Source organism: Martes martes (assembly GCF_963455335.1).
Source record: "Martes martes genome assembly, chromosome: X".
NCBI classification, from domain to species: Eukaryota; Metazoa; Chordata; class Mammalia; order Carnivora; family Mustelidae; genus Martes; species Martes martes.
In genome coordinates, this window is record NC_137897.1 from 63,145,538 (window position 1) to 63,173,146 (window position 27,609).

Genomic DNA, 27,609 nt, shown 5'->3' on the forward strand with positions numbered 1-27,609 from the left:
ATAACATGCATATTTTTGAACATGTTATAAACTATATTATGATTGTTAAATAACAACACTTTAATATAACACCCAGATATTTTATTTCTGTGCTGATCTAGAATTAAAGCTTTTATTCAGCATGTATTTGAATCATATAAATATGTCATGGATTAATAAGGTTTTAATTTTATATTGGTCCTTCGTGATCTTTAGGCTTATATATTTCTACTTACATAAAACTATATAAGCAAGGTTAGGACTACAGCACAAGTATGCCAGGTAAAATTCAGAATCATTTATACTTGGTGCATAGTCATACTATAGAAAGCCTGCCAATTGTGCCATAATAGGTAAAAATATTGCATATCAGATGATAAATGACTATAAATAGTTGTGTTTTTTGTCTTTCATGTTTATGTCAAGAAACTCAAGTAAATGTGAAATATTCCTAATAATTCAACTATGATACAAGAATAATGCACTACTCTCTTTTGAGGGGGGGAAGAGCAGAGGGAAAGGGAGAGAGAGAATCCCAAGCAGGCTCCATGCCAAGCACAGCTTGACCGACACGGGGCTCAGTCTCACAAACCCGAGATCATGACCTGAGCTGAAATTAAGAGTTGGACACTTAACCGACTGAGCCACCCAGGCACCCCTCTACTGTTCTCTTGAAAACTTCCAAATTAAATGATTTGAATAATTTCCTTATATTATAAAATTAGATGTTTAAAACTGGTATTTTTGAAGCTATTTTACCTTTGTGAACTAGAAGTTTTAAAAAACATGATGCTAATAAAACAAAACAAATTAGTTGCTAGACCTGAAGTATGTATTACACTAACAGGCATCTTTAATGTCTAATTTCACATTTTTATATTCATAAAATACTATTTTATATATTTTACATATTGGGGTTCCATGAAAAACTTTGGGAAAAATCTTTAAAAGACTGAAAACAGTGGAGTACAAAAATTATTACTGAACAGTCACTAATAGGTTGATATATGTTTTTAATATTTTCAATTATAAAAAAATTTATATATCACATATAAATTTTTACATATTATTTTTCATTTTGTTATAAAATATACAACGTGATTAGAATGATATAAAGATTCATAATACTAAAATCTAAAAATATTAAAACATAATAAAAGACTTTTAAGCATTCATACTATACTAATCAGAGCAATGATCTTTTAAGATCCCTATTCCACAGGATTACAAAAAGATTTTACATTCTATACTTCTATTGTATTCACTGTTTTATAGCAGAGGGCTTCTTTTAGGCCTCTAAAAATTTATTTGTACACTAAGAAAATAAGATTGGCAAAATAAGAAAAACTAGAAGAAAATTAGTATTTAGGAAAGCATGGGAACATTTACTTAACATAAAAATATGCTGTTCTCCACTCCTTCCTCTGAAAACTATGAAAATCTTACCTTTGGCATCCCGTAACAGAGACTGCCGACCAACACCTAGTAATGTCTGTACCCCAGGAACACTCTGAGGGATCTCCTTATCTAGTAAGGGACCAATCCGCTCACAAATTTTAAGGAGGTAGTCTGGAGGAATGTGTGCATTGGCTGCCACCTAAAAAGCATAAATAAAACAGAAAAATGAATATGGTTTAAAAACATAATTTACACCATTACCAAACTATTCCATCATGGAACAAAGCGCAGTTTTTATATATAGGATCAGAAAATAACATTTTAAATATTTAATACTTTAGCCAAACTAAAGAAACAGCTACAAAAATTAAGCAGATCTAAATGATAACATTTAAATGACATGGCACTCAAACTTACTTTTACATGCCTTGATTAAATCATTTGCTTAGCTGTTAATCTTATGAAATAAGTGTTGCAAAACAGCAAAAGTGTGCATGCCTAAAATTAAAGTACAAAGACAACGGGTAAACTCTACTAGTACTTGATTTATTCAGTAGTGATGAAGTGATCAAAAATCAGAGAATCTAGATTCTATATAAATGATAAGAATACAAACAAAAGGTATTACTTGCATCAAACTCTCACCTAAATCCCTTTAGGATTAACAGGACAAATTTGCTTAAAGAGCAGAACTGGTTTTCCTTAAAAAAGTTAACTGGTTTCCAAAACAGTATCCAATTAATGTTTTTATAAATACTATGATCAAAATAACTATGCTATGTACTCAAAATTCATCACAACATTAACTCATTTTTTAAACACACAAGAAAATTTCTGAAGATGGTAAACTTATGTACACAGGGATGAGAAAATTAACAAAACTGTTCATTTTTATCTAAGTTAATGGTCAAGTCCCGGATGTATTTCATAAATACCTAATTATTAAAGGAGCAAACAGAAAACTAGATATTAAAAATCCTTATATTAAAAAAATTTACATATTCATCTTGACATAAAGGGAAAGAATGAAAAATAAATATAAATAAAAATGTAATAAATATATTAAATGCTATATTAATATATAATAAAAATGTAAATAAATAGATATTTATTTATTTATACCATCACATAGGACCCCACATCAATATATTATCACCAAGTCAAGAACAATACAACATAAAAGAATAATTTTGAAAATCATTCCTAATGATCACCATGAAAATATAAATCATGTGTATTCTTGGTAGATATTTCTTCAATGAATCAATGAACATTAAAAAACCAAAGTAAACAAACTGAAGGTTTTGGAGGGGAGGGGGTAGGGGTTTGGGAGGACCTGGTGGTGGGTATTAAGGAGGGCACATATTGCATGGAGCACTGGGTGTGGTGCATAAACAATGAATCTTGGAACACTGAAAAAGTAAAATTAAATTAAAAAAAAAACAAAGTAAAGTCCATCTATAAGAAATATCACATGAATTCATAGAGGAAAAATCTTAGATTCTCCTATCAAGGTACCTTTTTTGTTTTCTTAGAAAACATACGATAAAGAACTACAATCCAATATGTATTCAGAATTCTGTGAATAAGGGATTCTATTGTGATTTTTTAAAAATTATTTCCTGCCAGTTATCTTTTCTAAATCCCAGCAAAAATTAATTTTAATCTACCAAAATAAATGGCTCTTGGGAACTGTCATGATGCTCAGAAAGAATGGCAACCAAGCCTGATTAATTTATATTTTCGTCAACATGGTTTGGCTTCTAGATTGGGACAAAGGATCAAGCAAATTCTTTCTGTTATTTCTCCCATCTCTAGTTTGTTTTCCAAGCAAATAACTCTATAGAACCACCTCTTAGAAAAACATACAGGTAACATTAAAGTCAAAGCAACTGATGATTCAATTTAATCTAATTATTATCTATAGACAATGATATCTTAAAATCCTAGTTTGTAATTCATTCCCTCCATATTAAAACATTTCTTAAATATGCCCACAGGCAAGTACACTTAGTACCCCAAAAAATACGTATCTCAAAGAAAAAAAGCTTTTAAAAACTGTATATGAACACCTATAACAGCTTATGCCTTTTTTCCCACCAACAGTCTGGGATATACTCCACTTCCATTATCAGTCATTATTTTTTCAAGTAAACACTATATGAAGTCTTTACACAGGATAGCAGTTCATGTCTTTACTGGCATTTTCTTTTTTGTTTGTTTGGGTTTGGGGGGGAGTTGGTTTATTTCTTTAATTTAAATTTAAGTTATTTAACATATGGTATATTATTAGTTTCAGGGTAGAATTTAGTGATTCATCAGTCTGTATCACACCCAGTGCTCATTACAAGTGTCCTCCTTAACTGGCATTTTCTTTCTGATCAATTTTCTTTTTTTTCAACCTGTTACCATCTCAAGAGTTATTCACCTGCCTAGAAATTGTAATATATCTAGCCATATATAATCCAGAAAATAATTCTCTAATATGAATTTTTAAAATCACCCCCTTACAGAAAATCTGTCAGAACTATATCCTAAACAGACAACTTAACTCTCCTGGCCACTTCATTTTACAGAAACAATGATGTTTGATTTTCAGTGAATTACATAAATCTTCGTATCAATTCTTCAGTAATAATTTTAAAATATAGAATCATTAATTAAGCAATCAAAACAAGGCTTATCTACACCCAAATTCTCCCCCTTGAGATTTTTATTACAAGCCATTAAATAAATTTTACACGTTTGAATTCCACCCTATACAATTGGAAATTCCTTAATTTCTAAATGGTTCCATTCAACAAGTCCATTCCTCTAAAATCAATAAGCATATTCTATCAACGCAATAGCAATAACAATACATTTGAGTTAAACATGCTAGAGTCTCCTTTAAACAATATCAACAGGCTTCCAGACTATATCAGCTCAGTTCTTGCAATAGTTTTTTTCTAAATCAAATTTCAGGACTTGTAAGTGGTAGTCAACATTTATTTCAATCCATTTGCTTTGAATAAAGTAGAAATTTTTTAAAGGCAATCTTTTTTGGCATAAGAACTCTTATATACCCTCAGTAATTACTTTCTTAAGTCTTTAAAAAAATTCTACATTAGAATTATGTATGAATATAATATATAATAAAATGTAATATTAAAAGTATATATTAAAATATTTTATGAAATTCATAATATAATATTATAAGCTACTCTTTTCAATTAAAGCTCAAATCTTCTAATTTCAGTTATTTAACCACATTTTTCTCTGTGGAATATAATGGCTAAGTAACACAATAAGCACTTTGATATGTGCAGAAGAAAAGCATTCTCCAAAAACAAGGTTCAAGAACATAATACAAACTTCTATATTATTCTGTAAAACAGCTCCAAGGAGTTAAATTATAGAATGTTTGATTTAGAAGGATCCTTATACACAATTAGCCTAACTTCACATCTTACAATAGGAAAAACATCCAGAGAAGTGAAGTCCAGTGGTCACAATGAATGTATAGAAATCTGGGTTTCCCTGTCCACAGCTCTTCCTATTACTTACTGTCTTATTAAGGCAACTGAAAATTTATGAAGATAACTAACACAAAGACTGCAAAAAAATAAATCCATAAATTCAAATAAATTGAAAGAAATTAAATGAAGCCTAGACTATAAACCTTCTTGATAGGAAGACAGGCTGACCTAAACAGCAAACTTAACAATTGAATTACTAAAATTCAGAATTATGACAAGTGAGAAGACCAGAGTGTTCACAGAAATGATCCTACTCATCATAATTAGCTAAAAGGAATCCAGCTGAGAACTGAAAAAAATGCAAAAGGTACCTAAATTCAGGGTGCCAGGCCCATACCAAACACTACATTTGAAACACTAAGTTTCAGATAGCAATAATGACATTTTTACCTTGGCTTTTAGAAATTACAGGATAAGTAACTACAAAAAAACAAATAGAAAAGATAATTGTTTCTGTGTTTTGTTTTCTAAGATCATGACTACACAGGTAAATGAAGAATCAAACTGGGCCCATACAAGAAGTGAAATCATAACATTTTATCTGAGATTTCAATTTTTTGGTGTGGGCAGGGTAGGGGGAGAAGCACATATAAAAAATTAAGACACGTGATTCTTTTTAATATTTATGGAAAACAAAATAGATTTTGAAAAATACAGCAAGGTTTTAAATACATCAATATAAGTATAATATAAAGACATGCATGGTACTTTGAAGTCTGGAAGCCTGGATTATTCAGGTTCTAAAATTTACTAGCTGTTACTCCTTCTGGCAGTGTGACACAGTAGAAAGGACTTAGATTTTAATTTCTCTACCATCCTCAGTTCCTGCTTCTGTGACCTGCAAAGTTACTCAGTCTGAGAGCCTAAGCTTCTGCATCTGTAAAACAGGGAGTAATGATTACTACCTCATACGTTTTGTAAAACAAAAACAGAATCATTCACTCTTGCATTCATTCATTCAGACATTTAACATATAGAGATGAAATGGGAAGACAAACTGCTGCCCTAAGGGAACCCACAGTCCTAGTAGAGGAAACAAACTAGTAAATAAAACAAACAAATAAATAAATAAGACAAATAAAAATAAATAAATAAATAACAAATAAACAAACAAATAAAATAAATAAAACAAATCAAAGTATAAGTACCTAGAGGTAGTACAAAGAGCTAAGAGAAGCAAAGAAATACAGTACCTCATTCAGCCTAAAGGGTTCATGTCTAATCTCACACTTGAAGGCTAAGTGAAAATTCACAGGACAGACAAAAGGGAAGGCATTCCATACAAATAGAAAGGTACCTCTACCCAGTAAACGTACTTTTGCACAGTGACTAACACATAATATTCCCCAATGTTTAAGATTCTACTCCATGTTGAGTTAAAAAAAAAAAAAGTAAAAACATCACAGAGTATTATCTGATTCTGATGTGAAAAAATACATGTACAAAAACATAAGACTAGAAGAAAACACAAAAAACTAATTGTTTATTTTCTTCCTGATACTTTTCAGTATATAAATGTCCACAATAATCCAATATTATACCATAAAGTGTTGAGTTTTAATGTTTACTGAATTTGAAGGAGGAAAGGGAAAAACTAGCCAGAAAGGGAAATAAAACAGGTAGGCTTTTCCACTACAGCAATACACTGGTTTGTACATGGGCTACAAAGTGTTAGGACTTCCTATCACTTTTCTTTGAAAATGTTTATCATTGTTCATAGCATTTCTTTTTCTATGAGTTTTAGCATTTTCTCAGGAATGAGAGAGCCAAGAGCAACCCACTTCAGATCAAATATTCTCTGGGTTATGACAGCATAAGCAAGCACCAAAAATACTATAACCCTGAGGGCTGACAGTATCAAGACAAGGACAAGGGACCCATCCACATTCTGGAAGTTTCTCGGTAGAGAAAGGTCCAATAAAAGAACATAGTTCCAACTAGCATATTAAATAAGCCTAAGAAATATATATCATGAGGGGCGCCTGGGTGGCTCAGTGGGTTAAGCCTCTGCCTTCGGCTCAGGTCATGATCTCAGGGTCCTGGGATCGAGCCCCACATCAGGCTCTCTGCTCGGCAGGGAGCCTGCTTCCCCCTCTCTCTCTGCTTGCCTCTCCTCCTACTTGTGACCTCTCTCTGCCAAATAAATAAAATCCTTTAAAAAAAAAAAAAAAGAAATATATATCATGAAATGCTCCTAACAAAAGTTAAGAAAATTACACAAAAAATAACTGAGGGCCAGATTATTATAAAGTACTATGGTAGATATTAAAGAGCATGAGAAAACATCTTCAACAAGGTAATTTAAAATATAAGAAATTATTTATAAATAATGTACAGAAAATAAGTTCAGGATTAGAAAAGATCAATCAGAAGTGTTGAGGATCCCTGCAACAAGACATCAGAAAGACCTATCTCCCACTTCTTAAAAAAACAGAGAATACTACACCAGTATCATACTAAGTTACTTTTCTCTAACTAATAAAAATGCAAATAACACTAAATATCTTTTGATATAACGATCATTTCTTGCTTGAGTTAATACAGATACACTTCAAAGCACTCAAACTGGTTCAATTCTAACACTTTTTAAAATACTTTTTCCCATCAATGGTACGGTTTTATATATTCCTCACTTCATAAAAATATTAAGAAAATGAGGTTGTGATATAGCTAGCTATGAACATATAAATTCTGGGGTCATAGTCTTTAGATATCCATTTTCCATTCAACCTCTATGTCCTATTTCTAAAATGCAGTAACCAATCATTTGCACAGCATTTTCAATTAACAAAAGGTGTTCTTTCTATTTAACTCATTTGTTTCACACAACAATCTTGTAAAATGGATAGGGGAGTTTATTTTATAAATGAGAAAACTGAATCCCTGAGAGGTTAAGTAACTTGCCCAGGGTCACTCAACAAGACTATCTTCCCAACTGAATGTTATGGTCTTTTCTACAACTCACAAAATCCTTTATGAAAAATGTCAAACAAGGGCATCTCTGAAATTTGACCCAAACACTAAATTGACTTGAAATTACTTTTTTGCTCTTTACCAAAAAACAAAACAAAATAAACAAAAACCTGTTTATCAATCAATTAGTAATCAACATCAATAAACCAAGAACAAAAATAAACTAATATTCAAATTGACAAAGGTGCTTTCAGAACAAAATTTTAAAAGGAACATTCACCCAACCCAAATTCTTACTCCCAAATAGGAGCTCTCTTCACTTTCTTAATGTCATCTCATTTGTATTGAGATAGATACCAGTTTCCTAGAACTAATGATAAATCTCCAAAAGGATTTTAATCATTTAAAGTATGTTCTTAGAGCCAAAGTGTGAAAAAAAAAGACAATTATCAATCCAGACAAATAACTAAAACCAACATATTATAGAAAGCAAAACTGTACATGTGGCTCAAACAAATCAAAAGTGAGGAATACTAGTTTCCAGACATTGATTGCTCTCTACCATAAGACCTATCAGTTAGCATTATATCCACACTGGGGCTGAGCAGCACATAACTTTTGGTTTCCCATGATGCATTCTGTTCTTCCTAAGTATGGCTGTGTAGCCACACAGCAGTTAATAAATCACACACACTTAAATTACTTCCACACTTAGAGATACAAAAACAATGCTGCCAGCACTCAACAACTGTTGAGTTGTTCTACATTCATTCTACTGTTCTAATAGACAATTTAAACTATTACTAGTAATTAGAGAACAAGAGCTGGGTAAGGTAAGGAAAAAAATACAGGTATGTCTGGAATTCAAATACAGTATTTTAAAGTACTTGGTGAGCATCAAATGAGATAATGTGAAAGCACTTTTAGACTTGCGTATATTACAGGCAGATGCAAGTTCTTATAATGACATATATCATCATAGATGTATACATTTTTTAAAGATAGTAGTGAACATACAATCTTGATAAACTTTTCAATAGCATAAGAACTGCTTCAAGTCTTTTGAATATAAAATGAAGGAAATACAATCTATGTCACCCTAAATGAAAGCACTAATTAGGGCTTTCAATTCTATACACGAAAAATGCTGAATAAATGTGAAAATATATAACATACCTAAAGGTAATTATGACTTTGGTTCAGTCTTATGATACAAGTCCCCTTAAAATGACTAAAAAATATTAAAACATGCCTTTAAAAAAAGAAGTTTCCAAGTCACAATTTCAATATGTAAAATTTATGTTAACAAAAACTTCATTTAAACACATACATACACACATACCCCTCATTACTATGTTTGTAGTTCCCAATAAAACTCCAAGGAGGAAGCAATAAAATAGCCAACAATTCAACAGGGTCACCATAAATGATCAGACATCTGTAATTATTTAAATTATCTACCATAAGATGAATTGTAAGAAGCAAATCTAATTCTATTATGTTGTAAATAAGAGTCAAGGAGAAATGAAAAATGTCCAGATCAAACTTCAAAAACACTCACCATGACTTCAAATTTCTCCCTGTATCATTACTTAAAATTCTGAAAGTTAATTTAGCATGTTTTATTTTGAATGCCATATTCAAAAACCTTACAGTTTAACATAAACTGACAAACATTTCATTTACAGGCTCATATTTCAAAAGGCACTTCAGATCTGAATATGTCAATAATTGCTGGCTAGTAGCTTTAACAAATACCTGCTGCCTTTTGTTCCAAATTATAAGTAAAACACTAAATCTGATTTCAGTAAGAAAAAAGAGGTATTTCTAGAATGCATAATAGTAACAGTAATGAAGTGCTGAAGAAATCCAACTTATTATCTAAGTATTTTTCTGGATAAACCAAGTTAAGCAGCATATACAATTTAAGTGAAAGTACACAGACAGAAAGGCAGAGGAGTTTTGTTTCATAGATGTAGCATACATGAAGAGGTATAGGATTATAAACAAGGATATCAAAATACTGATACCCATTTTTAATATCCTTGTTTATAATCCTTTACCTCTTCATCATACATCTGTATTCCTTTTTATACCCTAGTATACCTTCAATTTGAAGTATTGTTATATAATTTAATATACAGGATTATACTACTTATAAATACTGTAAGTACACATAAGGTTTTACTAATTACTAATACTTGCCCTAAACTTCAACCTGAAACATGTAGCTAAATCAAAGATCACATTGTATAAATCCATTGTCTAACAGCATTTTAAAAAAAACATACCCTAAGGAAAAAAAAAACCATCTCTCCCACAATGAAGCCACACAAAATCAAAGGTCATATGTGAAATAATTCTAAGCAACTATACAACTGTTGTATCTATCTAGCAATCAATCTAACACAGCACATTCTGTTCTCAGCCACTATACTTCTTTTCCTTCTGTTCAAACTCTCACTTAGTCCTAGCCCATTTTCCCTTAAAAAGGAACCTGTAAGTAGAGAACAGATATTTGACTTAAAATAGGACCATATTACGAAAGCATAATATTCCTAGAAACACTGGATCCCAGAAAGATAAAAACCTCTGTACAATACATGTATAAATTAAAAACAAAAAAAGATGCACTATCTAAACTATAGACAATGTTCAAACAATAGATGAAATTTTGTGTATATAAAAATAAAAATGTGTAAGGAAATATAAAAAACAATAAATTTAAAAGATAAATGTGAAAATCAGGCATATGTAGGGATATACAAATGGGTTAACAACAATTAAAAAAAAACTGGTTAAAATTTAAGCTTCACTAATCATGAAAAAAAGAGCTAATTAAACCAACCAGGGGCTATTTCACCTATTAAAGCCACCAAAAGATTGAAAAAGTATTTAAAAACTCACTCCAAGTACCTAGATGTTAACATCATATATTAGTACTATCTTCTGAAGAACAATTTATATATATACATAAATACACATATAAGCAGTAATATATAAGAAAAGTCATAAAACCGATAAGACCCTTTGACCTGATAACTATGCTTTAGAAATACAGCTCAGGAAAATAAATCAAAAAAAAAAAAAAAGACTACTTAATTATGCAAAGATATTAATGAAAAACTGGAAGTAACCTAAATGTTCAACTGAATATTGAGTTCAAATCATAGCCAACTTAAAAGTAACTGAATCTTTTACCATTTAAATGACAATGTCTATTCAAAAAAGATAATTGTATGTGAAAGTGTTAAGAAAATACAGAGTTTAAAATGGACATTGATTACCATTATGTAAAAATATGCCTCTAAATATAAGGAAAGGAAGTCTAGCAAACTGGATATTGTGGGGGTTTTTTGTTTTCGTGTCTTTGTGGTTAGCAGACTGTTTTTAATTATTTTGATGTCCATTTGCTTTTTATCACTGTCAAGTAATTTTTAAAAAGCTTTTTCTTGTTTTAAAAAAGCTTTTTCTTTTAAGTTTCATTTTGTTATTTGCTTAAAATGGTCTGTTTAGAGACAAATGTAAATGAAAACATCTTCACTACATCTCAGTATAAAACTCTATTTTCAAAACCACATTAGTTATAAAGTGTTTAAACAGATATTAGTAGGCACTGTTTTGGCCCTTTTTGGCAGGACTTCAGTCCAACAAAAGTCTGACTACAAATTAAATACACTGATTAATACATGCAGTTTTTCCAAAATAATTTTTATCCACCTAGAATTTTTTTACCATTAATTGTATAGATGGTGGAGTTTATCCATATTACAATTATTACACTATTCTGTGATTTACAAAAAATACAATATTTAGTCAGCAAACTAAAATTATTATTTAGTAATAATTATTAGCAGGCCTCATTGTTGTAACAATATAAAAATTGTCAAATAAACACTAAATCAGTTTAGATATTGTTATTAAATCATTTTATTTATATTTAGAGTCTACCATACCCCAACTTTAACTTTGATTTTCCTGCATTTGGATCTTATTTGAAGGAAAGATAGCTGAATTTAGATTTTAGTAACATCATCCCCTTCTCCTTTCACTTCCTTCCAATTCACTGTACCAGAGGCTAATGCAAGAGGACATCTTCCCCCCAAAAAACAAAAACAAAGAACAAAAAACACCTTTTTGTGTGTATCAATGCTGAAGAGAAGTGCATGGACACTGAATTATATTTGCAGGATAAACAACACAGTCAACCCAATGCCTTTGGTCTTTACTAAAGCATATTTTAAAATATAACCATTGTTGTCTTTTCTAAACCCCAAATCGTGTTTCATCAATTCTCAAAAAGGTCATAATCCGTGGTTGTTATGCAGTGAAAATAAATATATCTTCAGGAATGCGATCTAATGATTTAATGAGCTATTTTCTAAAATGTGATATATACAGTAATTACGCTTTTCATTCGGTAGCCGATTACCTAAACCCCGCAAATTTTGGAATTCGCTTGATGCTTCCTATTATTTTTAATTGTGTTGTGTTGCCCAATCCAGGGTCGGTTAACTCCCCTCCTAAACCTCCTCCCCCGTAACCTCCCCCCCCCCCCCACCAAAGACTAAGCCTGGCCTCAGTTCCCGTATTTCAAGCCAGGACCAACCAGAAACCAGTTTTCTTCCACTAATCCGGAACTCTGGGCTGTTACCAACGCTGTCATTGGCCAACGTCAGTCCTTGGTACGTGCCCCAAGATAACCCCCAGGTTTCTCTCCCTTTTTCCCCTACAATGGGCCTTTCTCAATGTTTGTAACATATTCATAATACACAAAACGGCATCTCTGATAACTAACTCACATCATCAAAGTTTCCGAGTGGAAACAGGCGAGGCCGGGGGGAGGGCAAGGTACCCTTTCTCCGACTGGCAGGGAGGGGGGAAGGGGCTGTCGTTCTTCGGCCCAGCACAGAGCTCTAGAACGGTGTAGGCTGAGGGGTCGGGAGTGGGCTGGAGGAACAAGGTGGGGAGGGAGTGGAAAAAGAGTTGAATTAAGTTGAAATGAAAACTTTACTCACCAGATCCTCGAAGCTTCTTCGGTGCTCTTTTCCCTCCCAGTCTAAGCGGCGCGGAATCAACTGGGGGCGGGAGAAAAGAAAGGATGGGGGGTGGGCAAACCACATAGGCCATGCCTGGGCTCCCAATGAAACCGACCCAACCCGGGTCCTGGTCCCCGACCCTCTAGAGTCTGTATTTCTCTAGGTCTGATAGCTGTCGCCTTGAAGCTAGTCCAGTGTAGGAAGGAGGAGGCCGAGGGGGAGGAAATCCTGAAAAACCGCCTCCCTTGGTCATAAAGAGGGGGCGAGTTAAGACCCCGGCGATATCCTCCTCTTTTGAGGGAAGAAGCTGGTTCACTCCAGTGACAACAGTTAAGAGTGCCCAGATCCAAGCTTCCCTCCCAGCCCTTGTCCTCCGCCCCTGACTTGCCCTCCCCTCTCTCCAGTCTCACCCCAGCCCTCCCCACGTCTTCCCGAAGGGGCTCCGTACCTGATGCTCTTCGAGCTCCTGCACTAGCACCTGAGCAAAAGGGAAACACGGGTATGAGGAGCAGCTCGGGCCATTAACACATTCCTCCCTCCCCACTTCGAACCCAGCCGCTGATGGCAGGACTAGTCAAGGCCGGCCTTTCCCTCACCCTCAGTGAAATCGTACACCCAATGCTTCGATTTCCCCATTGGGACCATTCCCTACGACTCCCAGATCTCCTTCTCCCTCTCACCTGGGCGGATTTGTTGCAGGGTCCGGACTGCAAGAATCTAGCGATCAGGTAATACAGCTCTGTGGAAGAGGGGAAAAAGAGGCTGAGAGGAAGGTAAAGAAAAACAAGCTTTTTCAAAAGAAACTGACAGCCGTCGCGCTAAGCTCCCATCTCCTTAGCCCCCAGACACAGTTACCCACCGGCTTCGATCTGGGTAGGTGCCGCCGCCATCCTTTTCCCTCGGGGGTTTGGGGGCTCCACTCCGGAGGAGATAGCGGGGGCGGGTGGGGGCGCTGCCTCTATTGTGGTGAAGCCCCCATGCCCAGGAGTCCCACCGCTTCCGCCCCACTCCTCGTCCTAGTTTCGGTCTCTCTGGTCTCTCTCGGATTCATCGCATCACGTTTCGACCCATAGATATTCTAGCCCAAGAGCAGAGGAGGCGGAGAGGAAGGAGAGGGAGAGGGAGAGGGAGAGGGAGAGGGAGAGGGAGGGAGGGGGGGGGGAGAGAGAGAGAGAGAGAGAGAGAGAGAGCGAGCGAGCGCGAGCTAGCGCGAGCTAGCGAGCCAGAGAAGAAAGGGGAGGAGCCGAAGCGGCTGGGCGGGGGTGAGGGGTTGGGGGTGGGGAAGAGGGACGGGGCAAAGGGGGTGGAGAGAGGGTAGGGTAAAAACTGTGAGAAGAGCCTGCAGCTCTCGCTGTTCGCCGCTAGGGGCACTAACGCAACTGAATGGCCTCCGCTCTTCCTGAGGCCGGCGGTTGCCTAGCTACCGCTCCCGGAAACAGGGGGAGGTGCTAACTGACGGCCTACGCTCTGGCTGACGCTGTAGAACTCCGTGGTGGCGTTCTCTTCCGAGAGCTCTTGAGTGTTTCCTTTCTTGTGAAGGGAGTCGGGCTCTTTCCTGTTGAGGATTTTTCCTTCTGGCGCTGATGGAAGGAACTTGTGAGGGGCTGACTTGATTCAGCCGCTTTCTTCTTTTTCCTCCGGTCACCGAAGAGGCTTTGTTGTTGTTTTGGGGGGGGTTGATTTGTTTTGTTGCCTCTCCAAAATGAGGCCAGCCCCTTAAGGACCTTGTGACTGAAGGAGAAAAAGGAGACCCTATATGGGCGTCACTTGTTTCGCTTTAAAATGTTTTTTGTACCAGATGAAAATGTTCTACTTACCAGTCCAGAGTGCAGGGCTCATATTGTTATAAAGACCAGTTCTAAAAACTGATATTGTGGGGGGGAATATGCCGTCAGATATGAAGCATTTTATTTCTTCCCCTCCTGAAAGTTTAGCACGTGCCATACCTGCCTCATTCCCGTAGGATAATTTCCCATTTATCTTAAAGTACTGCCAAAGTATTTTACATTAACCATGGATTTGTGTTTTTTATTACGTATCTATATGCAAGGTGGTTTTATGTATTATTACAAATCTGTATGCAACCTTTGGGACAATGTTTTTTAATGCATAGAATCCTAAATTTTTGGTACAGTACTGACTTTCAGCTTTGGTTAGTAAAATCCTATGTGATTAAAGGATTTGTAGAATTGATACATATGTAATAAACTGATTCTCCTTTTCTATTTTTCCTTAATATTTTGTTCCCACCTCCAGCCTTTACCAAAAAAAGTAATAGAAGCTGAACCCGATGAAACCAGAGATTATGTTTAAGCTGCATGTACTATTTATGTTCGTTAAAATAATCAAATTTGAAGTTTTACCTTTAAAGTTTAGGGATGGATTCTTGGGAATTTGGTTTCCTCACTCCGAGTTTAGCCATTGATCACAATTGGTCTAGAATTGCATTATGCTGATACAATCTTAGCCTACGATGTTTAGCTGTCACTCTGGCTACGATTTCCCATTAGAAAGAAAGAACCACACGGGGTAATTATGATATGGTAGTTCTATCTTTGGTGATTACGCTATAGTACTTGAAAAATGCCATTAGCCGAAAAAAAAAAGATACAAAATAAAATATATATATAAGCCCTAGACAACTCATTGCAAATAGTTTAGCAAAACACCAGATGGAATTTTTTTTACAAATCAAGTATAATATATATAACAGTTAAGTTTTATCAAGCCACAACCATGCACTAAGCACTTAATATTCTTCACCTCATTTCATCTTTATAGTTACCCTAGGAGGTAGGTTTTATTGTTATCCCCATTTTACAGTTCATAAAAACGACTATATGACTTTGGAAAACTTACTTGTATTCTGTGAACCTTGTTCCTCATCTGTAAAATAGGATAGTATGTGCTGTGCCCACTTCACAGGAAAGGCTTGCTGTATAATCATGTGAATATATTCATATCATATTTCAAGGTTTATGGGACGTTGTTATTCCATTGGTTACCTCAGTATTAGTCTGGATGCAATCAGGGAAAATTACTATGAATTACTGTGAATTACTATGTGCCTTTTAAGAGAGTTTAAGATACAAAATTATTAAAAATGACAGGAGATTAGAGTAATAAGGGATTACCTTGTAAGGAGTAAAGAGAACTCTAACAAATATAAGAATAGCAGATACATAATATAGTAGTAGATAAAATAGCCGCTACCTCTAGAATTGAGATATAGTACCTTCAACCCCTCCTACCCGCTAAGGGCTAAGATCCAGACTTGGTTGGAGAGAATAAAGCCAGACAAGACTTATTAAATGGCAGGAAAGATGCTATAGTACCTTGTGGGTAGAACTTGCTGAAACTACAACCTCTGGAAGTCACTGGAACTCTGCCCTGGGATCAGTCTTCTAGGGTGCCTGAGAGATGTGTTCATGGCAAAATGTATCACCAGAACAACTTTACTACAAAGCCACTCAGAAGAAGGGTGCCAAAGGAAGCTGCTGGGGAAGCTTGGCCACCAAAACGATACACCACAGGAACAAGGCACAGGGGAAATTTGCACAAGCTGGGGGAGCAGCCTACCCAGTAAAAATGGGCCAGAAGCAGGAAGCAAAACCCTTTATTCCTACACTGTATTTCCAGCTCCATCTACTGACAAAGCTTCAATTCAAGCTGACAAAAGGAAAAATATTTAAATGTCCCAGATCTGGGGGCTGGGTGGCTCAGGCCTTCAGCTCAGGTGATGATCCCAGGGTCCTGGGATCTAGTCCTTTGGAGCTCCCGGCTCAGCAGGGAGCCTGCTTCTCCCTCTCCCTCTGCCTGCTGTTCACCTTCTTGTGTGCTTGCACTCTCTTTCTCTGTCAAATAAATAAATAAAATCTTTAAATAAATAAATGGCCCAGATCCATTTTCAAAGAGCAGTCAAGAGGGGAGAATTGAGATGATAAGCAGCAAATCAATAAACTGGCACAATTTCTTTGCTTTGCTCTTTTCTGTAATGACTACATTGACAAAAGGAAAGTTATTTAAATGTCTACAGTAACATAAGTTTTAATTTGTTTGTGATAAGCCAAATGCTTTGAATTACTTTGTTGCAATTGAAGTCACCAGTATTAACCCTGTGCCCAGAAGCATAACTGTAAGGGGAAGGAAATTTTCATAAATGAATGGAAACATGCATTTACAAAGAAAAAAATCTGAAATGTTTGCCTGATTGGGTATATTAGTTTCCTAGGACTGCCATAACTAATCACCACAAACAGGGTGACTTAAAACTAAAGAACTCTGTTCTGTCATAGTTCTAGAGTCCAGAAATCTAAGATCAAAGTATCACCAAGGACACACTCCCTCCAAAATCTCTGGTAGAGAATCCTTCTTTGCCTTTTCCAGCTTCTGGTGGCACCTGGTATTCCCTGGCTTGTGGCAGCATAACTCCAGTCTCTGACTCCAGCTTCATATGGTCTTCCTGTGTGTCCCTATGCTAAAATTTCCTCTCCTCTTTCTTATAAAAACACCTGTCATTGTATTTCAGGTCCACCCTGAATTCAGAATAATATCATCTCAAGAACCTGAATGATTTACATATGCAAAGACACTATTTTCCAATGAAGTTATATTCACACATAGGGAAATGGGCATATATTTTGGAAGGGACATAATTAAACCCACAAAGTTATTTATTTCATTCTGTCTCCTTAGAAATAATGTTAATGGAAGACCAAGGTTGAAAATCTAAATATCCCTAGTATGGCAAAAAAAAAGAAAATTAAAAAGTAGGGAATCCTGAGATGGAGAGACAGAGATGGTAAATTAGAAGATTAATATAATAAACCTTGTAAATAAACAGTTCCATTTTCTTATCTCATTTTCTTAAAATGTATACAACATAATAAGTAATGTAGTCTTAGATTTTTAAATATATCACATACATTATGATAGCTAATATATTTTAATATATTAAACAGATATAATATGCAAAACAAAAATAGGGGGAAAAGGAGGAGGGAATAGAACTTTACAGGAGTAACATTTGTATATCTCAAGGGAACTAAGTATGAAAGTGAACTGTATTCTGCTAAGAGATATATGCTAAGCCCTAGGACCACTAAGAAAATAACATTATAAATAGTGAAAAAAGGGACACCTGGGTGGCTCCCTGGGTTAAAGCCTCTGCCTTTAGCTCAGGTCTTGATCCCAGGATCCTGGGATGGGGCCCCCCCATTGGGCTCTCTGCTCAGCGGGGAGCCTGCTTCCTCTTCTCTCTCTGCCTACCTCTTTGTCTACCTGTGATCTCTCTCTGTCAAATAAATAAATAAAATCTTTAAAAAAAAACTTTAAAAGTTTCCACTAGAAAATATTTGCTTAATGCAAAGAAAGAAAGAATAGTACAAAAAAGACATGAGACATATAGAAAAAAAATTTAAATGATAGACGTAAATCCAACTATATCAATAACATCATTACATGTGAATGGATAGATTCTACTTATAGGATAACAGCATGAAGATCTTTGTGGATAAGCTCCCAAGTGAAACTAGTGGAAATTATAAAATATAAACAACCATTTAAAATTTCTAGAAATGGTCTTAAAATGGCATAAAATAGAATCTAAAAAGCATGTATTTAAGAAAACTTAAAACTTTAGAAACAGTGAAAGTTTATGATATTTGAATGAAGAACCACTCCCTCCTTCCCCCACACAAACTTATCTGGGGAGAAACTCCACTACAGAGTAGAATAACTAAAAATATATGGCTTTCTCTCCCCCTAGTTCTCAGTTGAAGGGCTATCTTCTTGGGTAGCACAGGACATAAGTGTTTCTCATACTTCTCCCAACTACCTGTTCCTGAGGCTGAGTTCTAATCCAGTGCAGCTAAGATATGGTGGTCATCATTCTTTCACCCAGCCCCCATTCATGGGACAAGGAAAAATATGGGACATGGGTGACACTAATACTAGGGCCTTGATCACCTTTGCACCAAAATGTGACACAGGAGATGCATGCTAAGACAAGCAAGGCAAAGAAAACTAAGTCTGCTGCATCCCTCCTACACTAAGCACTCATCTCCAAAATCTGGAATGTCATACAGAAGCGTGCCACTTGCTGACCCTCAGTACCAGAGCTGTACCTTGGAGATTTTTCACTAAGAAAGAAAGAGGGCTTAGAAGAGAGAACTATGAATCTTTCCCCATAGGAACTGACTTTATTTACAATAGGATATGAAGAAATTTAAGCCTAAGAGTACTCTAAAAAACAGTGAAGATAGTGACAAATTGTAACTGGAAATAAATTGATACAATAACTTTAATTATAGGCTAAACCTTAGACTGGTTATTTCCTGGAGAGAAACAGAGGGAAAGGCATCTGAAAAGAGCCGTCCAGAGATCAAAGTAAATCTCAAACACTGATCTTGGAAGATACCCCTTCAAAGATCTCAAATTTGACTGGGTCAGACTGTAAGTCAATTTATGCCCTAGTACATATGTAAAAAAAAATAAAAAAAAACTAATCAGTAGGCAATTAGTGAAACTTAAGATCTGGGAGTGATCAGAGAAAGAGACAAGGAAAGCCCTGCCAATATGAGTGTTCTCCCAAGGTGAATGTGTGTGTAATCAAGGTTGCACTCTCTGATGGGCAATGTCAGAGGCTTTGCATAGTAATTTAAACAAACATAAAATAATAACAAGACCTGAGGGAAAGGTGTACTAGTTCCCAATTTTGCCACAATATATTATTTAAAGTGTCTAGGCTCATACCGTGGTTAAATGGATAAAAAACAAGAAACATCTATATATTGCCTAAAAGAGACCCAGTTTAGACCTAAAGACAACTGCAAGTTGAAAGTTAAAGGATGGAGAAACACCTATCATGCAAATGGAATTCGAAAGAAACCTGGGATAACAGAAGAAGATGGCGGTGAAGTAGGAGGACCTTAGGATTGCCTCATCCCATGAACACAACAAGATAACCATCAAATCATCTTAAATACTCCAGTAATTCACCCAAAGACTGACAGAACAAACTCCACAAATAAAAGGACAGAGGAGGCCACATCAAAAAATGTAGGAAGTGTAGAGACATGGTTTAGGGAAGAAGCATATCACTGGTGCTATAGAGAGGAGGGAGCTGTGATTGTGAAGAAGGGAGAGAGAGAGAGAGAGAAGCACACAGGGGAATGCACAAGGAGAACATTTCCCCCAGAATCCATTGGCATAGAAAATGAGAGATGCTCATTTTCCCCTCTTGGGCTGAGAATGAGTTATTGCAACAAATAGGGCTTAAAGTCTAGAACTTAAAAGGTCAGTGGGTTTAGCTGGGATAGAGCCTGGAGGGTGCTGCTGCTTCTGGAGAGAAGGCAGTCAAACAACCAAGGAGCACACAGCCTGGGAACAGCAATCTGATGAACACCAGGGGCACACAGATCTTATTCACTCTTCTCAGAGTGCATTCCTGAGAGGCACCCTTCACAGGGACACCACTCTGGGAGCAAAGGAGCTGCCTGGTGCCATTTTCTTCCCCTACCCCTCAACATAAACACAGAGCCACCTGTGGGAAGCAGCACAGCACCAACACTAGCTGCCTAACTTGCTTATACCAAGACCCAGCCCCCTGGACTACACCGGGATTGCCTACCTCAGTCACACTTGCCGCAGTCCCAGGGCAAGCAGGCCTCTGAAAATCAGCACAGACCCCTTCTGACCCACTTCTCACAACTAGAGAGTTCCATAGGGCTTCATTTCTGGTGGAGGTGGTGACAGGTCTCATTTCACAAGCAGACCACAACACCATAGCTAAAACTCACCACATTCATGCCAAGAACCAAACACTGCCCACAGCAGTCAAGAAGAACCTCTTCAGAAGGATAGAGGAACAAAAGCACAATAACAGAGGGCATATAGCATACACTGTAGCTACTCCCTGAAGTGCTAGGGCCTGGACTGTACATGACCTGTTCTTCATAAGGCTGTTACTACCAAGAGCATGAGACATAATTGGCTTTTTTTTTTAACACAAAGAAGATGGCAGGTATGTAGACAAAATGTGAAGGTGGAGAAATTTATCACAAATGAAGGAACAAGATAAGGCCACTGCCAGAGATCTAAGTGAAACAGATACAAGTAACATGCCTGATAGAGAATTTAAAGCAAAGATGATAGAGATACTCACTGGGTGTGAGAAAAGAATAAAAGGCATCCATAGGACCTGTAACATAATGATAAAAGAGTTAAAAAAGAATCAATAAGAGATGAAGATCAATAATCAATAATCAAAAAGATCAATAAGAGATGAAGAGTGCAATTAACAAGATAAGAAACATACTTGATTCAATAAACAACAAGCTGCAAGAAGCAGAGGAACAACTTAATAACCTAGGACACAAAGTAATGAGTAGTGATGAAGCTGAACAAAGACAGAAAGAAGAATTATGAAACAGAATAGACTTAGGGAACTCAGTTACTACATCAAATGTAGTAACATTTGTATTATAGAAGTCCCAGAGGAAGAACAGGGAGAAAAGGGGGCAGAAAATTTATTTCAATAAGTAATACCTGCAAATATCCTTAATCTGGGGAAGAAAACATATATCTGGATGCACGAGGCATAGAGACCTCCCATCAAAATCAACCAAAGACATACCAAGACATATTGTAATTAAATTTGCAAAATATAGTGATAAAGAAAAATATTAAAACTACCAAAACAAAAGAAGTCCATAACTACAAGGGAAAACCCATAAAGCTAGCTAGAGATTTCTCATAAGAAAATTGGCAAGCCAGAAGGGAGTGGCATGATGTATTCAAAGTGCTGAATGAGAAAATTCTGTAGCTAAGAATACTCTATCCAGCAAGGCTGTCATTCAGAAGAGAAGGAGTGATAGAGTTTCCCAGACAAACAAATACTAAAGTAGTTCATGACCACTGAAGCAGCACTGCAAGAAATAATAAAAGAAGAGACCAAAAATGACAAAGACAAGAGAGACTCAGAGAAAATCTAAAGGAACAATCATAAAACAAGTAATAAAATGGCAATAAAAACATATCTATGAATAATTATTTTGAATGAAAATGGACTAAATGTTCCAATCAGAAGACATAGGGTATAAGAATGGATATAAAAATAAGATCCATTTATATCCTGCCTGGAAGACACTAATTTTAAACCTACACATTGAAAGTGAGGATATTGAGAATCATTTATCATGCTAATGAATGTGAAAAGAAAGATGGGATACAAATACTTATCAGGCATAATAGATTGTATTTTTTGGTGTTTGTTCTTGTATTTTTTAAAGGAGATAGAAGTTCATTGAATATCCTGGAAAGTAGTGGCAGGAAGGACAGCAGAGGAGTAGCTGTCTAGCCAGACAAAATAGATTTTTAAAACCAAGACTGTAAGAAGAGACAAGGAAAAACAGTATAATCATGAAAGGCATGATTTAAAAAGAAGACATAACAATTGTAAATATTTATGCACCCAACATGGGAGCACCCAAATACATAAAATAATCAATAACAAATATAAAGGAACTAATCAATAGTAATACAATAATAGTAGGGGAATTTACTACTCCAATTACATTGATGGACAGATCATTCAAACAAAAAATGAACAAGGGTACAGTGGCTTAGAATGACACACTACTGGACCAGACAAATTTAACAGATATATTGAGGACATTCAATCCTAAAACTGGAGAATACACATTCTTTTCAAGTGCACATGAAACATTCTCCAAAATAGATCTCACATTAGGTAAGAAAAACAGGCCTCAACAAATACAAAATATTGAAATCTTACCATGAATCTTTTCTGGCTTCAAAGCAATAAAACAACAATTCAAACACACACACACACACACACACACACAGGAAAGACCACAAATATAAGGAAGTTAAACAACATGCTATTAAATAATGGATGGTCAACCAGGAAATCAAAGAAGAAATGGAAAAATACATGGAAACAAATGAAAATGTAAACAAAATGGCCCAAAAACATTGGGATGCAGAAAATGTGGTCCAAAGAAGGAAGTTTATAGCAATACAGGCCTGCCTTAAGAGCAAGAAAAATCTCAAATAAACAACTTAACCTTACAACTAAAAGGGCTACAAAAAGAACAACACATGAATCCGAAAGCCAACAGAAGGAAGGAAATAATTACTAGAGCAGAAACAAATGATATAGAAACAAGAAAACAATACAACAGGTTACTTGAAAAAATTAATAAAATTGATGAACTTCTAGGTAGCCTTACCAAAAAGAAAAAAGAAAGGATCCAAATAAGTAAAATCACAAATGAGAGAGGAGAAATAACAACAAACACGACGGTAATACAAATAATTAATTATAAGAGAATATTATGAAAAACTATGTGAAAACAAATTAAACAACCTAGAAGAAATGGATAAATTCCAAAAAAATATAATTTGCCAAAATGAAAACATGAAGAAATAGAAAAAAAAAAAAAAAGATTTTATTTATCTGGATGCCTGGGTGTCTCAGTAGGTTAAGTGGCTGCCTTCAGCTCAGGTCAAGATCCCAGAGTCCTGGAATAGAGTCCCACATTGGGCTACTTGCTCAGCAGGGAGCCTGCTTCACTCTCTGCTTCTGCCTGCCACTCTGCCTGCTTATTCGTTCTCTCTCTCTCCCTCTCTGACAAATAAATAAATAAAATCTTAAAAAAATAAAGATTTTATTTATCTGTCAGAGAGAGAGAGAGAGAGAGAGAGAGAGAAAGTGTACAAGCAGGAGAGTGGCAGGCAGAGGGAGAAGCAGGTTCCCTGCTGAGGAGGGAGTCCAGCCTGATGCAGGACTTGATCCAGGACTCGGATCATGAATGAGCCAAAGGCAGATGCTTAACCAACAGACACTTAATGCTTAGCCACCCAGGCACCCAAGAAATAGAAAATTTGAACAAACAGATAACCATCAAGGAAACTGAATCACTAATGAAGAAAACTTTCAATAAACAAAAGTCCAGGATCAGGGGGCTTCATAAGGGAATTCTACCAAACAGTTAAATAATTAATACTTATTCTTCTTAAATTATTCCAAAAAAGAAAAATGAGAGAAAACAACCAAATTCATTCTACGAGGTCAGCATCACCCTGGTAGCAAAACCATAGAGAGACCCCATTACCAAAGAACACACAGTCTACTGTAACTGATGTACATAGATGCAAAAATTCCCAATAAAATAGTAGGAAAGTGAATCTAACAATACATTAAAACAATCACTCACCACAATCATGTGGGATTTATTCCTAGGATGCAAGGGTGGTTCAATATTCACAAGTCAATTAATGTGATACATCACATTAATAATATGAAGTATAAGAACCACATAATCATTGTCAATAGATGCAGAAAAAAAATTTGAGAAAGCACATCCATTCATGATAAAAACCCTCAATAAAGTAGGTTGGGAGGGAACAAACCTCAACATAATAAAGGCCATATATGTAAAACCAATGGATAAAATTGTTCTCAATGGAAAATAAAAGAGGTTTCTTCTATGGTCTGGAAGAATACAGGGATGTCCACTCTCACCACTTTTAATTATTATGGTACTGGAAGTTCTAGCAACAGCAATCAGACAACAAAAAGAACTGAAAGACATCTAAATCAGCAAGGAAAAAGCAAAATTTTTAATAATTGCTGATGACACGGTATATATCTAGAAAACCAGAAAATCTCCCAAAAAACTGCTAGATCTGAGAAATTCAGTAAAGTCAAAGGGCATAACAGCAATGTACAAAAATCTATTACATTTCTATGTGCCAAAAATGAAGCATCAGAAAAAAAATTAAGGAATCAATCCCATTTACAATTACACCAAAAGCAATAAGATACACAGGAATAAACCTAACTAAAGAGGTAAAAGAGCTAGACACTGAAAACTATAAAAAAATGGTTAAAGGAATTGAAGAAAACACAAGGAAATGGAAAGACATTCCACGCTCACAGATTAGAAAAATAAATATTGTTAAAATGTCTATACTACCCAAAGCAATCTACACATTTAATGTAATCCATATAAAAATATCAACAGCATTTTTCACAGAACTAGAACAAACAATCCTAAAATTTGTATAGACCCACAAAAGGCCCTGAATAGATAAAACAATCTTCAAAAAGAAAAGCAAAGCTGAAATAGTTTCAAGAGAATAGGTGTTATTTCTTCTTTGAACGTTTGGTAGAATTTTCCAGGGAATCCTTCAGGTCCTGGGCTCTTGTTTTTTCGGAGGTTTTTGATCACTGCTTCAATCTCACTACTAGATATTGGTCTATTCAGGTTGTTAATTTATTCCTGGTTCAATTTTGGAAGTTTATAGGTTTCCAGGAATGCATCCATTTCATCTAGGTTGCTTAACTTATTGGCATATAACTGTTGATGATAATTTCTGATGATTGTTTCTATTTCCTTGGTGTTAGTTGTGATCTTTCCCTTTTCATTCATAATTTTATTAATTTGGGCCTTCTCTCTTTTCTTTTGGATTAGTTTGGCCAATGGTTTATCGATCTTATTGATTCATTCAATAAACCAGCTTCTAGTTTCATCGATGCATTCTACTGTATCTCTAGTTTCTATCTCATTGATCTCTGCTCTAATCTTGATTATTTCCCTTCTTGTGTGTGGAGTTGGCTTAATTGTAGTTGATTCTCCAGTTCTTTAAGGTGTAGAGACAGCTGGTATATTCTGGATTTTTCAAATTTTTTGAGGGAAGCTTGGATGGCTTTTTAAATGTTGAAAAAGAAAAACAAAACTGATGGCATCACGTTGCCTGATTTCAAGCTTTACTGCAAAGCTGTGACCACCAAGACAGCATGGCAATGGCATAAAAACAGACACATAGACCAGTGGAACAGGGTAGAGAGCCCAGATATGGATCCTCAACTCTATGGTCAAATAATCTTTGACAAAGCAGAAAAATATATACAGTGGAAAAAAGACAGTCTCTTCAATAATTGGTGCTGGGAAAATTGGACAACTATGTGTAGAAGAATGAAACTCGACCATTCTCTTACACCATACACAAAAATAAACTCAAAATGGATATAATACCTCAATGTGAGGCAGGAATCCATTAGAATCATAGAGGAGAACATAGGCAGTAGCCTCTTCGATTCAGCCACAGCAACTTCTTTCAAGATATGTTTCCAAAGGCAAAGGAAACATAAGCGAAAATGAATTTTTGGGACTTCATCAAAATCAAAAGCTTCTGCACAGCAAAGGAAACAGTCAACAGAACCAAGAGGCAACCCACGGAATGGGAGAAGATATTTGCAAATGAAAGTACAGACAAAAGCTGATATCCAGGATCAATAAAGAACTCCTCGGGGTGCCTGGGTGGCTTAGTGGGTTAAGCCACTGCCTTCAGCTCAGGTCATTATCTTGGGGTCCTGGGATCAAGTCTCGCATCGGGCTCTCAGCTCAGCAGGGAGCCTGCTTCCCTCTCCCTCTCTCTCTGCCTGCCTCTCTGCCCACTTGTGATCTCTGTCAAATAAATAAATAAAATCCTTAAAAAAAAAACAACTCCTCAAACTCAACACACACAAAACAGATAATCATGTCAAAAAATGGGCAGAAGACATGAACAGATACTTCTCCAATGAAGACATACAAATGGCTAACAGACACATGAAAAAATGTTCATCATCACTAGCCATCAGGGAGATTCAAATCAAAACCACATTGAGATACCACCTTACACCAGTTAGAATGGCCAAAATTAACAAGACAGTAAACAACAAGTGTTGGAGAGGATGTGGAGAAGGGGGAACCCTCTTACACTGTTGGTGGGAATGCAAGTTGGTGCAGCCACTTTGGAAAACAGTGTGGAGATTTCTTAAGAAATTAAAAATAGAGCTTCCCTATGACCCTGCAATTGCACTACTGGGTATTTACCCCAAAGATACAGAGGTAGTGAAAAGAAGGACCATCTGTACCCCAATGTTCATAGCATCAATGGGCACGGTCGCCAAACTGTGGAAAGAACCAAGATGCCCTTCAACAGACAAATGGATAAGGAAGATGGGGTCCATATACACTATGGAGTATTATGCCTCCATCAGAAAGGATGAATACCCAACTTTTGTATCAACATGGATGGGACTGGAAGAGAGCGTGCTGAGTGAAATAATTCAAACAGAGAGAGTCAATTATCATATGGTTTCACTTATTTGTGGAGCATAAGAAACAACACGGAGGATTTGGGGAGATGGAGAGGAGAAGGGAGTTGAGGGAAATTGGAGGGGGAGATGAACCATGAGAGACTATGGACTCTGAAAAACAATCTGAGGGTTTTGAAGGGGCGGGGGGTGGGAGGTTGGGGGAGGCTGGTGGTGGGTATTATGGAGGGCACGTATTGCAGTGAGCACTGGGTGTGGTGCATAAACAATGAATTCTAGTACACTGAAAAGAAATTTTAAAAATAAAAAATTTTAAAAAAGCACAGCTGGACATATCACAACTCTGGACATATAGAGTAACAACAGACAAAGCAGAATACTATATAATAATAATGATGACAAACCAAGAAGATGATATAGCAACTGTAAATATTTATGTACCCAACATAGAAGCACCTAAATACATAAAACAGTTAATAACAAGCACAAATTAACTAATTGAAAGAATAGAATGATTTTAGGGGACTTTAATACACCATGAACTTCCATGGACTGATCTAAACAGAATATCAACAAGGAAACAACGAATATGAATGGCACCCTGGAACAGATGGATTTAATATATTCAGAA

The 27,609-nt window shown here is 35.9% G+C and overlaps 1 protein-coding gene across 1 annotated transcript in view; it reads right to left on the reverse strand.

Moving 5' to 3' along the window:
• The window catches only part of BRWD3 (bromodomain and WD repeat domain containing 3), a 205,532-nt gene extending 191,614 nt beyond the window's left edge, over positions 1–13,918 (reverse strand). Inside the window, exons 1-5 of the mRNA XM_080795680.1 lie at positions 13,707–13,918; positions 13,528–13,586; positions 13,296–13,325; positions 12,827–12,886; positions 1,426–1,576 (exon numbers count right to left, since the gene is read on the reverse strand). Of these exons, the coding sequence (XP_080651806.1) occupies positions 1,426–1,576; positions 12,827–12,886; positions 13,296–13,325; positions 13,528–13,586; positions 13,707–13,737 (331 nt within the window). The 5' untranslated portion in view covers positions 13,738–13,918. The remainder of the gene's footprint in view (positions 1–1,425; positions 1,577–12,826; positions 12,887–13,295; positions 13,326–13,527; positions 13,587–13,706) is intronic.
• Positions 13,919–27,609: the final 13,691 nt, after the last annotated feature.